The sequence below is a fragment of the Ursus maritimus genome (genome assembly GCF_017311325.1).
Source record: "Ursus maritimus isolate PB19 chromosome X unlocalized genomic scaffold, ASM1731132v1 scaffold_X1, whole genome shotgun sequence".
In the NCBI taxonomy this organism is placed as follows: domain Eukaryota; kingdom Metazoa; phylum Chordata; class Mammalia; order Carnivora; family Ursidae; genus Ursus; species Ursus maritimus.
The window spans coordinates 39,039,664-39,053,936 of record NW_024423319.1 but is presented as its reverse complement, the minus strand read 5'-3'; the positions used below and the strand labels follow the sequence as shown (position 1 = coordinate 39,053,936).

Below are 14,273 nucleotides of genomic sequence, written 5' to 3'. Positions count from 1 at the left end.
GCTGCAGGGGAGATGCATGCTTAGTACTGAAGCCTTTTTGAAGCATAAATATTATGACCTACAGAGGGTACGTGTGATAGCTGCAGAAATGAAGATACACTGGGTTTCCTTAGGAAAGAACTAGTCATAGAGAGCTGACAAAGTCATCAGAGGCTAATGGGAAAACAGGAAGTATGTGGATGCATTTGGCAGTTGCTGCTAGAATTGTGATTATTCTGAATCATGCTAAGAAACGAGGGAGCAGGAGTGTGTGGAGATGCCCTAATGTTTACTTTATAATATTGTGATTTCTAAGGATATGTGGAGGGAGCAATGGGTCTTAGGGTCAAAGTCCCCATAAAAGAAAAAACCAGACAGCAAGGTAGAGAAGAGATACTGACAGGAGCCCCAGAGAGCAATGGATTCCTCAGAGATAAATACATGGGGAGAATTCTTGATAATTAGGTTGTTGTTGCTCCTTCGGAATCATACCATTCTAGTAGGAGGAGGAGCAATGGGGGAAATTGTCCTGAATTTAAGCCAGGCAGTCAAGGAATAACCAATCTTATTTTGGTTGGCAATGCTGACCTCAGAAGGGATCAAGCAGTGCCTCCAGAGGAAATGACATAACATCCCCTCAAAGATGGTCTTGCCAATGGATCCTGGAAAAGGGGGTCATCATAATATTGCTGTATTGCTTAGATAGATGTGAAACTCCAGAGATGTGAGGTGTCTCATCGTGTGGTCCAGGTACTTGACAATGAAACAGACAGGTGCACCTGTCTGATAACTGGATGACGAGGCCAGCTTTGTAAACATTCAAATGTGTTATCAGCACAGGAAGCAAGGGTCTCTCAGGCCAAGGCAGCCGACCTCTCTCAGATGAAGCTTGCTCTGCAACAGGCCTCCCCACAAGGTTTTTGCTCAACTCAATGGAGCTTGGAAATTCACCAACTTCATCACACTCTGCCAACAGAATGTAGGCCGAGACTGGCACCCATGCCAAAGGGAGCCCCAGCTCTGAAAATTTGGCAAACTCCCATGCTCTGTTTTCCTGCTGGCCATTACCTTATGGCTTGTTTCTCACCAGCTGCCTTTCTGCTTTTCTTCTTTGGAAGGCTGCAATCTCCACTGGTTGTAAGCCATGGCCCACTTGCCTGTGGGTCAGAAGAGACACAAAAATGGTGAAGACAGTGGAAAAGAATGGGGCATAGGAAGACTCTAATTAAGTGTGAACTTTACTTACCCATCTTTGCTCACTGGTGGGGGCACAGGAAGGGGCTTCGTGAAGCCTTTTTTTCCAACCAGCCAGAAGGTCTCTTCTGTGCCTTTGCCCTTATTATAGAAAATACAGAAAATCTTAAACGTGCTATAACCAATTTTCCCAAAGACGTGCTTCTGATCAATGGGGTATAAGCATTCAGTTTGGCTCAGAAATGATCTCTGCTTTCCCCTTGTCACCACTCCCTGGAGTCTTCCTTCCTGCACAGCTTCCTTGCCATATATACCTGAGCCTCAGGAATTCTCCATAAGCTGACACAGTAGGCAGATGAAAAGTGAACACCATTTGGGGGAACCTGGGTGGCTCAGTCAGTTAAGCATCCAACTCTTGATTTCAGCTTAGGTCATGATCTCAGGGTCATGAGATGGAGCCCTGCCTTGGGCTCCACGCTGAGCATGGAGCCTGCTTAAGATTCTCTCTCTTCCCTTCTCACACCACCTCTCCCCCCCTAAAAAAAAAGAAAAAAAAAGAAAAGTGAACACCATTTGAAGCTGTCATCCAGATGTTTTTTCTACCCACTGCCACACAGTTCCATCGTTGGGGATGTACAGCTGTCTGGCTTCATAGTAACCAAACATCAAGATTTTGTTTGTCATTTCTGCCCTAATCTTTTGGCCTTAGGTATCCCATTGTCTTTCCTGTCTAGAGTACATATATTCAGAGTCTGCCTCTCCTGAAAACTCGCCACCCAAGGGCTCTCACAAAACCTAATAATTGGAATACAAATGGAAAGCAGGCTGTGCAACTTTAAAGACTAAGGCATCCTGGCTGCTTAGAGAGGTGTACATTTCTGCAGTATTCTTTTCTTCCTGCCAAAGGATTCTCACAGGTAGAGAGAGACCCCAGGGAGGCCTCCAACTACAGCCCAGTTTCTTGGTTGTCAAGAACCATGGGCCTGAGAAGAGTTCCTTGGTTGTCAAGAACCAAGGGAGTGTAAACTCCAGCTGGTCCCCCCAGAGCCTAAGTGACGACCTCGGAGGAGCCAAGTTTTCTGCTTCTGCTTTGCCCTCCCCTTTTTTCTAATAAACCCTCCTCTCAATCAATGTGTTTCGCTCTCCTCCTTTCAATTGTCTTTCATCTGTTCTTTCATTTCCTCCAATCCATAAGGAAAAAAAATGTGTTTACTAAGACTGAGAAAAGTAATGGGATGTGTTTCCAACTCATTAATCTGAAATATGGTCTCACTCTTGGCTGATCTCATTTGGAACAGTTCTAAATTGTTTAACTTAGAAATTCCAATTAGGCTGCCCCCCCTTTAAATATCAGATTCATTATTCTCTATTTTATATCACATATATTCATCCCTTAACAATAATGACAACAACCATTATAATAATAAGCACATTTAATGGAAGAATCTCAAAGCATTTTGCAGATATTTGGTTCTCTGAACAAGCCCACTATAGGCAAGTAGGAAGAGAATACCACAACAGCCCAATCTTCACTAGCTGGCAACCAACTCATCCTAAGCCTCAAATAATTGGACTGTTTGGAGCCACTCTGTTTTCAAAAGAAGTGAACAACTTTAAAATATACTCATATCACTCATTCTTACATTTATTCTACCCTCACTTTACCAGGTGTGGAAATACAGAAATGGCTCTGTCCTTCAGGAGCTCACAGTGCAGTTAAATAAAAACACTGTCGGGCCATGTTTTGGGCTCTAAATACAAGCCCAAATCTTCTGCCTCTTAAGCTCTTTTCCTCACAGTACCTAGTGCAGTGTCTCATACAGAACAGTTGTTCAGCAGATAGATTGTTCCATTCACTGGAAAACTCAACCCTTGAGCACTTGGAATACTCAAGTTGTCATTGGACCTCACTTTGCTAAAACATACTCTTTTTTTTCTTTTTTTAAAGATTTTATTTATTCATTCAACAAAGAGAGAGAGAGAGCCAGCGAGAGAGGGAACACAAGCAGGGGAAACAGGAGAGGAAGAAGCAGGCTCCCAGTGGAGGAGCCTGACGTGGGGCTCGATCCCAGAACACCAGGATCACGCCCTGAGCCAAAGGCAGACACTTAACGACTGAGCCACCCAGGCGCCCCTGCTAAAACATACTCTTAAAACTCAAACTTGAGGATCCCAACCCCCAGGCATATTTGGCTGTTTGTCTTGAGATCTAGAGGCTATTGGGACAGTGTGCCAATTCCCAAGGGAGCTTTGTGGATGCCAGGATTGTCCAGATAGTTGGGTGAGTCCTGGGACACACACTGGGATGCCAAAACTAATGGTTGCAAAAGAGAATGGGAGTGTTATGGACTCAGGCAAGCTTCCAAATCAAAGAGTATGCAGGGGAGCCCCAGGGGCTCTCTGAGGTTTTGGAGCCCATCCAGGAGAATTCTTAGAATCCTAGCTCTCTGTTTACCCACCCTATTTCCAAAATTCTGCTGAAGAGAGAGAAAGGGGGGAACAAGTATGCAACAACTAAAACCTAAAGCAAACCCTTTGACTTGGTATCAATCCCTAGGCAGTCCCAGAGAAACCCACCCCCCCAATAATCGCATCTTACTTTGGCCTGACACTTTTAAGATATTTTGGCATCTCCTGTCTTCTTAATTCTCACAAAAACTCTGTAAGGGGGGTTTATTATCAACCTCATTCTGCAAACTGGGACACTGAGTTTCATGGAAATTAAATGACTTGTCAATAAGCAGGCATAGCTGGAACTTGAACCCAATTTTACTAAACTCCAAGTTTTATTTATTTTCTTTTTACTACGACTTAGCTATTTTTTTATTGAGGTATAACTGACATACAACATTATATTAGTTTCAGCTGTACAATATAATGATTTGATATGTATATATATTATAAAATGCTCATCACAATGTCTAGTTAACATCTTAGACTCCAGATTTTAAATGCTCTTCCTTCTATATCACATAGCTTTCCAACACACTGGAGTCAAGGGACAGGTCCAGAGGCCAAAAAGCAACTGTTGGGAATTTTAAAGCTTGTGATTAATGAGCTTTTTGATAATCACGGGTCAGAAGAGGACTCTATGTGAAGAAATGGAAGCACAGCGAGGATAAAGTTACTTGTCCAATGTCACACACAAGTCACTGATGGGACAAGAATTACAGACCAGACCTCTGACCTTCATGACTCTGCCAATACAATCCCACTACTACTACTACTACTTCTTCTTCTTCTTCTTCTTCTTCTTCTTCTTCTTCTTCTTCTTCTTCTTCTTCTTCTTCTTTTCTTCTTTTTTAGGGAGAGGGAGGTGGGGAGGGGCAGAAGGAAAGGGAGAGAGAGAGAGAGAGAAAATCTTAATCAATCTCCACACTCAGCACAAAGCCCAAAACAGGGCTCGATCTCCCAACCCTGAGATCATGACCTGAGCCAAAATCAGGAGTCAGATACTTAACCGACTAAGCCACCTAGGCTCCCCCAAGCTCATTACTTCTTAGCTCAATTGCTGGTATGTGTTTGCGTGTGCATATGTGTGGCTGCACATGCTTACACATGTGCAAACTTGTGCATGTGAGTTTAGAGGTTGAAGATAGCAGTGGAAGAGGTTGGGGAATAAAGAGAAATCACAAATAAAATAGGACTATTGCTTAGGGGCCTTAGAATCAAATACTATTTAGCCCCAGAATTCAGAGACAAGACACAAGTGCCCACCTCTGGCAAGGATGTAAACTGGCTCAGAACAACCATTTGGGAAAGTCTTCTCAGAATGTAAATTTACCTAAGAGGCCTTAGTAAATACAACTGATAAGCCTAGATATATACAAAGTCTCAGCAAGAAGCTTCAAACTTGTCAGAAAAACAGTAACTGAAATAGGACTCATGTAAGAGAAGAGGTAATAAGATGACTTATCACTGGGCTGTTAGGAGAGAAATACTGGAAAAAGCAGAATTGGCCAGTTAAGCACTGATGATTTGTTGTCAGTACAGTACAAGAGGGGGTTGAGGTGTGCAGTAGGACAACTCCCCAGAGAGGCTGAGCTTGTCACCTCTAAATGAGTCTTCCCCCAACCTACCTCAACTTCCTCAGTTTGATATCTTTCTTTGTAAACCCCACCCACCTAATTACTCAACTGCACTATGTTCTCTTCTCTCACCCAACCAAATCCACACTTTTGATTCCACTAGGGGAAGCAACAAAGTGTCATCACTCCAATGAAGGAGATGGAGTGGGAAAAGAGTGTTGTTACTGGATCCAATCCTTGAGCCCAAGAGAAGAGACTCTGATGGAGGAATTTCAAATATCAGCCAGCTGGAAAAGAGAGGATGTTTTCAACTATCGCCTTTGCCACCACACCTGGCAGGCTATCAAATGTGGTCCTTCTGACCCATGTACTAAAGCAATTATTGCTTTCCAGCAACACAGAGTGAATGAGGGATGGAAATGTTGAATCAGAATTTCTGAAGTGTACTGGTGATGTGGTCTTATTGGGGATATACTGCATGCCCCCGAGTGACAAGGAATCTCCTGTCCCCCAGTCCCTACTATGTAACGTCCAACACCTGCCTCTGGTCAGGGGCAGGGATACAGAGGCAGACAGGATCTCCCATCTTCTTTCTTCTTTGAGACTTCCTATTCTCTTCTTCACATTGCCCCTTCCTTTCCCCTGGGGCCCCCCTCTCTTCTCTCTCAGTATCTCCCTTTTGATCAGGAAGCCTCTACCCCCTCAATAAGCAAGGCTTGACATGGCCTCAGGGGAAGCTTCTCCCTACCTCTTCCTCCAACTTGCTGTAGCAGGTTCCCAAATTCCCTGGGGTAAGGGAAACTGTGAAGCTGCAAAGGGCCCTTTTGAAGTAGTCCTGTTTTTGTACTCAAAACACCCAAAGATATGATTCTTCCTAACTGGAATTTGGGGGGCAATAAAAGCCATGGGGGTGGGGCCATATTTTTCCTTTTCAGTTTCAAAAGTGTCACCTCTTCAGCTCTTCAGCTTTTAGATGATAGAATATGTACCCAGCAATACAGAGAGGTAAGTGCCTCAGGAAATAAAGCCATCTTTGTCCTCCTCTGCTAAGAAATGTCAATATATAGAGGGATCGCCTAGGTGGCTTGAGTGAGGTGATTCACTATTTAAGTAATTTTACCACTCCTATCATCTCACTGAGTTCTCTGCAGAGGTGGGATAGGAACCTCTGTCCCCTCATAAATGACTCATCACATCTGCTAGAAGATATTAAGATCTATTGGAAGAGACAAACCAGAACTAGCCAGAAAAGGAACTGATCAACCAGAATCAAGTCTTCCAATCTCTAACTTCTGAAATCCTTTTATACGTAAATTGCCACCATCTGAGGAAGGCTTGCCAATGACAGAAACAAATTGTGGATCCCTCAGTACCTGGGTTTTGGTTTGCCCAAGTATAATGACTGAGAAAATAATTTTCATGCACAATGGTACCATAGAAAGGGTACTGAATGGGAAGTCAGACTTCCTGGGTTTTGTCCTGATTCTGCCAGCTGACTGTGTGACCCTGATCAAGTTACTTCACCTCTCTGGGCCTTGGTTCCTCGTCTAAAAATGAAGAAGTTAGATGATCAGCTCTCTAGAGCCTCTTACAAATGGGGAAGTCAGGGGCTCTGGGGTTATCCAGAGGAAAATGAAAAGAATCCAGTGGAGATAGCAAAAAAGAAAAAAAGAAAAGGTAAAATTATTCTAATCCTGAATCCCAGATCAAGGGATAGTCCTAACAGAGAGAAAAGATGCTGCAAAATGTTTTTCACAGGAACTGACTTTATTCCTCCTGGTCCTTGGGGGAAGACATAAAACCTCTCTGTAAATGGGGGGGAGGGATTGTTAATAGTGTGGATGAAAAATTAGAAAGGTGGCCACTGAGCAGGCAAATAGAAAACCCAAACTCACTAATACTTTAGCTTATTGAATCATGTCTGGAACTGCCAAAGAGTAAATAAAATGGAAGTTAGATGATGTAAATAATAGTGCAGCTCACTGAAAAGCCAAATTCTGGGCTATCCTTTAAGAGAGAAAGATGCAGCTCATAGTCTGAAAACTTCAGAAGAAGTTCTAACAATCCTCCTCACGGTGGCCATATTTTAAAGGGAAGAAAACTGAAGCAAAAAGGAACAATCTCTCGGCAACTGCAAATAGGGGTGGAAATTCTGCCCAAATTATAGCTCTAAGTCTCAGACATCCAGGTAAACTCTTTCAGCAGACCATAACCTCTCCAGAAGCAGGTGGTCCAAGTGGTTTGATTAAAAAAAAAAAGACATTATACCCTGAGCTCTCTCCTTCCTCGAAGCTCCTCTTCATAGCCCTCACTCAGAGCTCGAAGAATTGTCACGGTGCTGTGACTGACACGAATGCGGTAAGCTGTAAAACAAAGACAGACATGACTTTGGATGCTTCCAGGTAGAATCAATGAGAAAATATTAATGTAATAAATACCCCCACTCCTAAATGAATGAGACCCTAGGAAAAGTCCCCGAGAGAGAGCTTCAGGTAGGGTTTCACAGGAGGAGGAACGGGGAATGGTGGCCTTCCTCACCAGGCCCAAATAAGGTGTTAGCTATAGCACCTATCAGCCTCCTAGACACTATCTCAGATGAAAGGCCATGCAATATAAAGGTGTTAATTTAACTCGAGGGTTGTGATTGAGAAACCAGCTACTACTACTGTGCTCTCAGCTGAAATGTAACCTCCTCAGAGGGAAGTTAGGTTTCAGCAGCTTCTTCCACAGGCTGCTGCTAAAGCAGAGCTCCCAAGGTCTACATATCCTACTTAAGAGACAACAGGGTGTCTTTTTACATACACATCCATACAGCTATCTTCCAACATTGCTGCACTTAAAATAGAACATCAATAAAATTGTCCCAAGACCTCAGTCAACATTCTGTGACAATTGTACATTTATAGCTTTCCTTTGGGTAGATGCTTCTAGATGTATACACACACCAATGTATTATTTTCCAACTAATGAGCCCCACCTGGGATAAGAGTGTTACATGGAGAACTACGATGAAAAATTTTATGTAGAAACTAAGTGTAATTCCTCGGTGAAGAACAATCATTTATTATTAACTCAGGTAGAATCCTTGACTTTCTTGAAAACTCTTATCCTATGAAGTAAGACCTGTTCAAGTTGAGTCCTAAATAAAAATCCAAAACTTATTCCTACACACACTTGAGAAAATTTAATTCTTTTAGAAGCTGAGAACAATCTAAGTAGGAAGGCATGGCTGGAAAGAACGGCAAGAAATTTCTGCTATGTGTTCACATAATAACTTTCACCTAATAACATAATAACTTTCCTTCCAGCTCAGTACTGTTGTTTGTGTCTTCCTCACTAACTCATGGTCACCCAAAACCTCTGCTCAAAAAGGGTTGCTAAAAGCCACATGCTCATCTAGGTGTCCTTAGCCAGCCCCATGTATGCCATTCCATTAGCATCTGGTCGTCAGTCATAATTCTACTAGTGGGGAACACACAGGTCAAAAGAGAGAGATAGCTCATTCTAACGAGCATCCAGGTGTGTGGCAAGGAGACTCACTCCAGGACTGGGTCACCAGTTACTTGCATTCCAGAATCAATGAATTCAACTGGCCATAATGGAGATATTGATGAAATTAATTTTTTAATAGAACTCTAACATGTCCTGGTCTCATATCCAACATGAGGCTACCTCTTTGCAAAACTTCAGTCAGGTGTGAAGCTTAATGCCCTATTTTGGTCACAGTCATTAGTTTCCAGAAAAGCACACTAACCAGCTCCTTTAGTGCTGAGACCACATGTGCCTGCTTCTTTGTGTCCCTCACAATGCCTTCCATTGCATAGTCAGTGCTTAATAAACACCTGCTGTGCATGATTCACTCCATTTTCTTCTTCCTAGCTGATCACTGGACAAGGTGCTGCCTAAATCTGAAAATTCAATTTCTGCTCTCAGCTCTGTATTTCCAATGTGAAATAACTGGAGTTTCCCTGGTGCAGACCAGAATATGACTTCAGTCTTCTACAAGCTTACATCAGTCTAGAGTGCTGTGCCAAATTCGCATTGTTGTTCCATGATCAATTTCGCTTCATCTTGGGTTACACTTCAAGAGCAAAGTCATATGCATGCAGCAGTTCCTGGATGACTACTTCCATGGCTTCTGCCATGTCTGTGGAGTTCGAAGACTTTCCCAGATGTCAGAAAATTTATTCTGACAACAGCTTCTAAGTTCCGTGCTGCCTCCTTAATCATGGCCGCACAGGCTAGATTGACTAAGACTGGACCCATTGTGCAAGCCTGTTTCTGCACATGAGTGATGAGGAGTGGGGTCAGACAGGGCACCACCCACTGTGATATAGGCCACCATATCATCAGTGACTAGTTTGCATATACTTCCGGAGTTTGGGAAGAGCTTGTCTTGCCTAGTAGCTGCCAAAGCCAGGGTTGTTAAGAGCTTCAGTGTTTTTTAATAGAAAACCCATGAAAACTGTATATAGAACCTATTATTGTTTTCTATGCTTTCCTGTATTAGCGTAAACAAATTGCTTTGCTCAACCATGGTAAAGGTAAAGGCATGTTGTGATTCTGACGTTGCCTTAGTAGTGGCAGTAAATAACCGATAAAGAGGTGCCGGCAACAGACAGCTGGCATAAAGATTTGTACAGTTTTATTCTCAATGAAGAGGGGGGGAGATGGTATCTTTGACACCATGCCTGTTTTGATAAAAACTAAAGATTTTATATACAGGCAAATTAGAATGAATTATTTCAGATTTCCAAGCTCCTTAAGTGGAGGGATTATTGCTAGCTAAAGTCAAGGGGACTATTTGATAAAACCAGAACTTCTAGGATCCTAACTAGTTCGAAAAGAGAACTAGAGCAGCAAACGGTAGTCGGGTGGGAGGCAGCTGGTTCTGGGTGTGTCTCCACAAACTAGTTGAAAAACTAAAAATGCCAGTCCCTTACTTTTTCTTTTTTCAACATGACTTCCCCGAATCCACCAGGCTGGCCAATTTTTTTCTTTACCCAAAGAACATTTTTAGCTGTTTCGATCAAATTGACTGACTGTTTCAGTATCACTTAGCTGCAGCTTCATTTCTAGGACAAGAAAGGTATATGTTTAATCCAACATCACCCCCTACTGGCTTGCCATTAGAGACCAGGAAATATGTGTGTAAAATCTTAATCTTCTCAAATTAGCTTTTATTTCTTTAAAAAACATTAAAACATCAGGTATCCTGCTCCCTTTCCCCCTCTTGAAAAATAATCACTTTTCCAACAGTAGGAGGTTACCATCCCATCCCATCACTTAGGTACTCACGTAACCCTGTTGATTCCATCCAAGAAGCTGTGTTCACAGTGTCTCCAAACAGACAGTATCTGGGCATGGTGAGGCCCACCACTCCAGCAACAACCGGCCCTGTAGAGTAGCAGTCAGTTGGGATTACAGTCAACAGGTATACATCAAATGCTAATAGATGAACACTGCCAAAGGAAGGAATGTAGCTGCATAAAAGAACAAAGTTGCCACCAAATAGCTCTGGGAATCTGAAGAAAGTCCTACAATAAATAATAAACTCTTTGCCCTCCAAGAAAGCAAGTTTATAATGACGCAGACATAACTACCCTTCTGATTTATATTCTTTTTCCAAGTCACAGTTACACCCAAGATACTTACATCTGTCAACAGGGACAAATAAGCATAAAAGTCAAACCAGAAAGGCCTGGGCAGGGACTCAGGATCCAAGCATGTTTGTTGCAATAAAAAAAAATGTGACCCTTTCTTATGTCTTAGGGTCAGAAGGAGGGATCTCATGGGGCTATTTATTTCCCAGGAGAATTATTGCTAAGACAATTGGAAAATCTGAAAAGAAGTAGAGCTGACTTTCAATCATTTGTGTTAGGGGCATGGACAAGCAGCATATATAGATAATCCAAGAATATATTCTATTTACTCTTAGAATGTGTTTTGTTCTTGCATTTCAATATGGCCATGTTAGGTGTTCAGATAGTGAACATTACCTGAAAAAAACTTCAGCAACCATACTGAAAACCTAATTCAGGAGTATCTAAAAAGTTCTCTACCCTTACGTTTCTGGCCTCTGCTCCCTTCCTATTTAAAATTGTTCAGCATTATCTTCTTGCTATTTCCTGAGTTAAAGAAAGTAATTAAACATTTTTCCTTCAAAAAGTTCTTTCTTTAATTTATAAGGATAAAAATAAATAATAACTACAAAACTTATGTTTTTCATTTTAATTCATTTCTCACCCTTTCATATGCATTCATTGAGCACTGAGCTAGGCTCCAAGGGAAATAAAAAAGAAATGTAACACACGATCTCAGTTCTTTAGGAGTTTATAGTCTAATTAAAGAGACTACTAAACAGGAAGCAATTAAGCAACAACCCAAGACAATGTATGGTTGAAAGTAAGATAAGTGGGAGGGGGTGCTTATTAGGACCTGGTTCAGTCAAGAAGGGTCCAAAGGAGAAGACAGGATTTTGTTTGAATTGTGATGGGTGGGTAAGATTTAAGTAGGAGAAAAGGGACAAGAATCAAAGATTTGTGGTTTGGATTGAGCATGGAATTTTGGGAAGCTTTTAGAGAAAGCAGTCTGCTTAGTTCAGGGGCTAAGGAAAAACTGGAGACAAGATTGGATATTGGGCTGTACAAGATGGAAGACCTTGAACCACTAGAGAATTTTGAGCAGGGAATTCCATGACAAAAATGATTTTTCCTTTTTTCTTCTCAGATCAGTGTATAGAATGCATTGAAAGGGGAGAAAGTAAAATGAGGGAAACCTGTTAGGTAGCTATAATGCAAGCACAAGGTTATGAATACTGGGAAGGAGGAGATGATGGGAAGGGGGTGGGCAGAAGGGGGAGGTGAAAGAGAGACATATGAAAGGAGAATCAACAGACTTGTTGGCTGTCTGACAACCATGAGAAAATTGGCATTGGCTTATGGTTTGTGGGAAAAGGTGACTTGAACTTTTAGATACATTGAATTCAAAATAATGGTGAATCATCTAAGAAGAAATGTGCTGAGGAGTGTTGGTGATATGGAACTGAAACACAAATGAGAGATGAGGGCTTTTCTTTAAAAGAAAAATACTGAACACTTGCTGTGTGCTAAGCATTCAGGATGCAAACATGAGTCAGATATGGTTCCTGCCATCAAGAAGCTTATAGAGTCTAGGGGCACCTGACTGGCTCAGTTGGAAAAGCATGTGTTTCTTGATCTCGGGGTCATGAGTTCAAGCCCCACATTGGGCATGGAGTCTACTTAAAATTTTTTAACTTTTTAAAAAAATTTTATCTATTCAGTTTAGAGAAAGAGAGCACTCATACATGAGCAAACAAGGGGGGCAGGGCAGGGGAAGAGGGAGAGAGGTTCTCAAGCAGACTCCCTACTGAGTGTGGAGCCTGATGTGGGGCTCAATCCCACGACCCTGAGATCATGACTTAAGCCAAAACCAAGAGTGGAATGCTCAACCAACTGAGTCACCCAGGCACCCTCCCCCCAAAAAATGTTTTAAGAAGCTTATGGTCTAATGGAAGGAGAAACAAGTAAACACAGATTATGCTAATGACTATGAGAAGGATGGATAGAAAGAAGCAAGAGTGGAAGCGAGGAGATGTTATTGCAGTGATCCAAGCAAAAGATGCTGGTGGCTAGACTTGAGTCATGAGAGTCAAGTAGAGACAAGACAGATTCAAGAAATATTTAAAAGGTAAAATGCTCAAGACTTGGTAAATGGTTGAATGGTGAAAGGCAGGGTGAGGGATGAGTCAAGGAGGATGACTCCCAAAACTAACTGGAATAACTAGGTGGACGGTAGTACCACCAACTAAAATAGAGAATAAATACAGGAAGAGGAGGAAGCTTATGTGGGAAGAAAATAATTCTGTTTTGGATTTGAGTCTGAGGTCCATGTAGAGCATTCAGGTGGAAATTTCAGTGGCAAGTTTGATATACAAAGCTGAAGCTTAAGGGAGAAGACATGTACAGAGTGGGGCTGGAAGTCATCAGTTAAACCATAGACATGATTGAGAGAAGAGTATGTAAGGGGAGAAAAACAGTAGATGAAAGACAAAACCTTGGGGAATATCAATATTTAAGGGACAGGTAGAGACAGAAGAGATTATCAGACAATGGTACAAAATGAAAGCCAGGTTGGATTGGTTGAGAAACATATCAAGACACGCGGAGAGCAAGGAGACCACAACTCAGAGCTTTGCAGAACATGGGTGAGGAGCCACAGTTAGAAAGCAGGAGTTGCCAGGACAGCCAGTGAATGAAATGGAGAAAAAGCATTCAGAGGGTGAGGAGCACGTCATAAAAGCCAGTTGAGGGAAGTTTTAGGCATAAAGTAATCAGGGGTGCACTACCCTTTCTCTAGTCTTCCCTTGAGGCACATAGGAAATGTTGGCTCTAACAAGAAAGGTAGATTGAAAGCGTTTGGTACCTAGAACAAGGGCTGCTGCCCAATGGGGTAGTGCAGGTGCTGGGAAGAAAGTAAAACTTGGATAGGCATAAAGAAATTAGGCAGCACTAGACACCTGGATAATCCAGCTGCCAGTTATCAGGGAAGCACTACTTTCCCCGACCTTTTCTAATATTCTCTTGAGGCACATGGCAACATCTTTTCTTATTTTAGCTGGCTGTTGTTACCTGAATGCAGGCCTATTCAAATCCGGACTGGCACCTCTGGCATGTGTCTCATCTTAAAGGTACCCACGGAGCTCAGGATATCTAGGGACATGTTTGCAATCTCAGCTGCATGACGGCTGCCATTCCTCTTTGGGAGGCCTGAGGCCACCATGTAAGCATCTCCAATGGTCTCTACCTGGGAATCAGGGGAAATAGAATTAGCAGGCAAATAACACACGTGTGTGTGTGTGTGTGTGTGTGTGTGTGTGTGTGTGTGTGTGTGTTTCACAGCGTTTAAGGGGTATGAGGGAGGCTTATTTCTTGTCAAGTGAGGAAGATGGGGAGAAACTGTCAGAGGTTCAAGGTCTGGCTACATATTAGAATCACTTAAGGAACTTCATGAAAAAAAATTGATGTCTAGGTCCCACACCCATAGATTCTG

At 42.3% G+C, this 14,273-nt stretch overlaps 1 protein-coding gene across 1 annotated transcript in view; it reads right to left on the bottom strand.

Moving 5' to 3' along the window:
- Positions 1–1,048: 1,048 nt before the first annotated feature.
- Positions 1,049–14,273, bottom strand: part of GUCY2F (guanylate cyclase 2F, retinal) — a 122,278-nt gene continuing 109,053 nt past the window's right edge. The window contains 5 exon segments of the mRNA XM_008709304.2: positions 1,049–1,136; positions 1,226–1,314; positions 7,470–7,564; positions 10,500–10,598; positions 13,853–14,027. Of these exon segments, the coding sequence (XP_008707526.1) occupies positions 1,049–1,136; positions 1,226–1,314; positions 7,470–7,564; positions 10,500–10,598; positions 13,853–14,027 (546 nt within the window).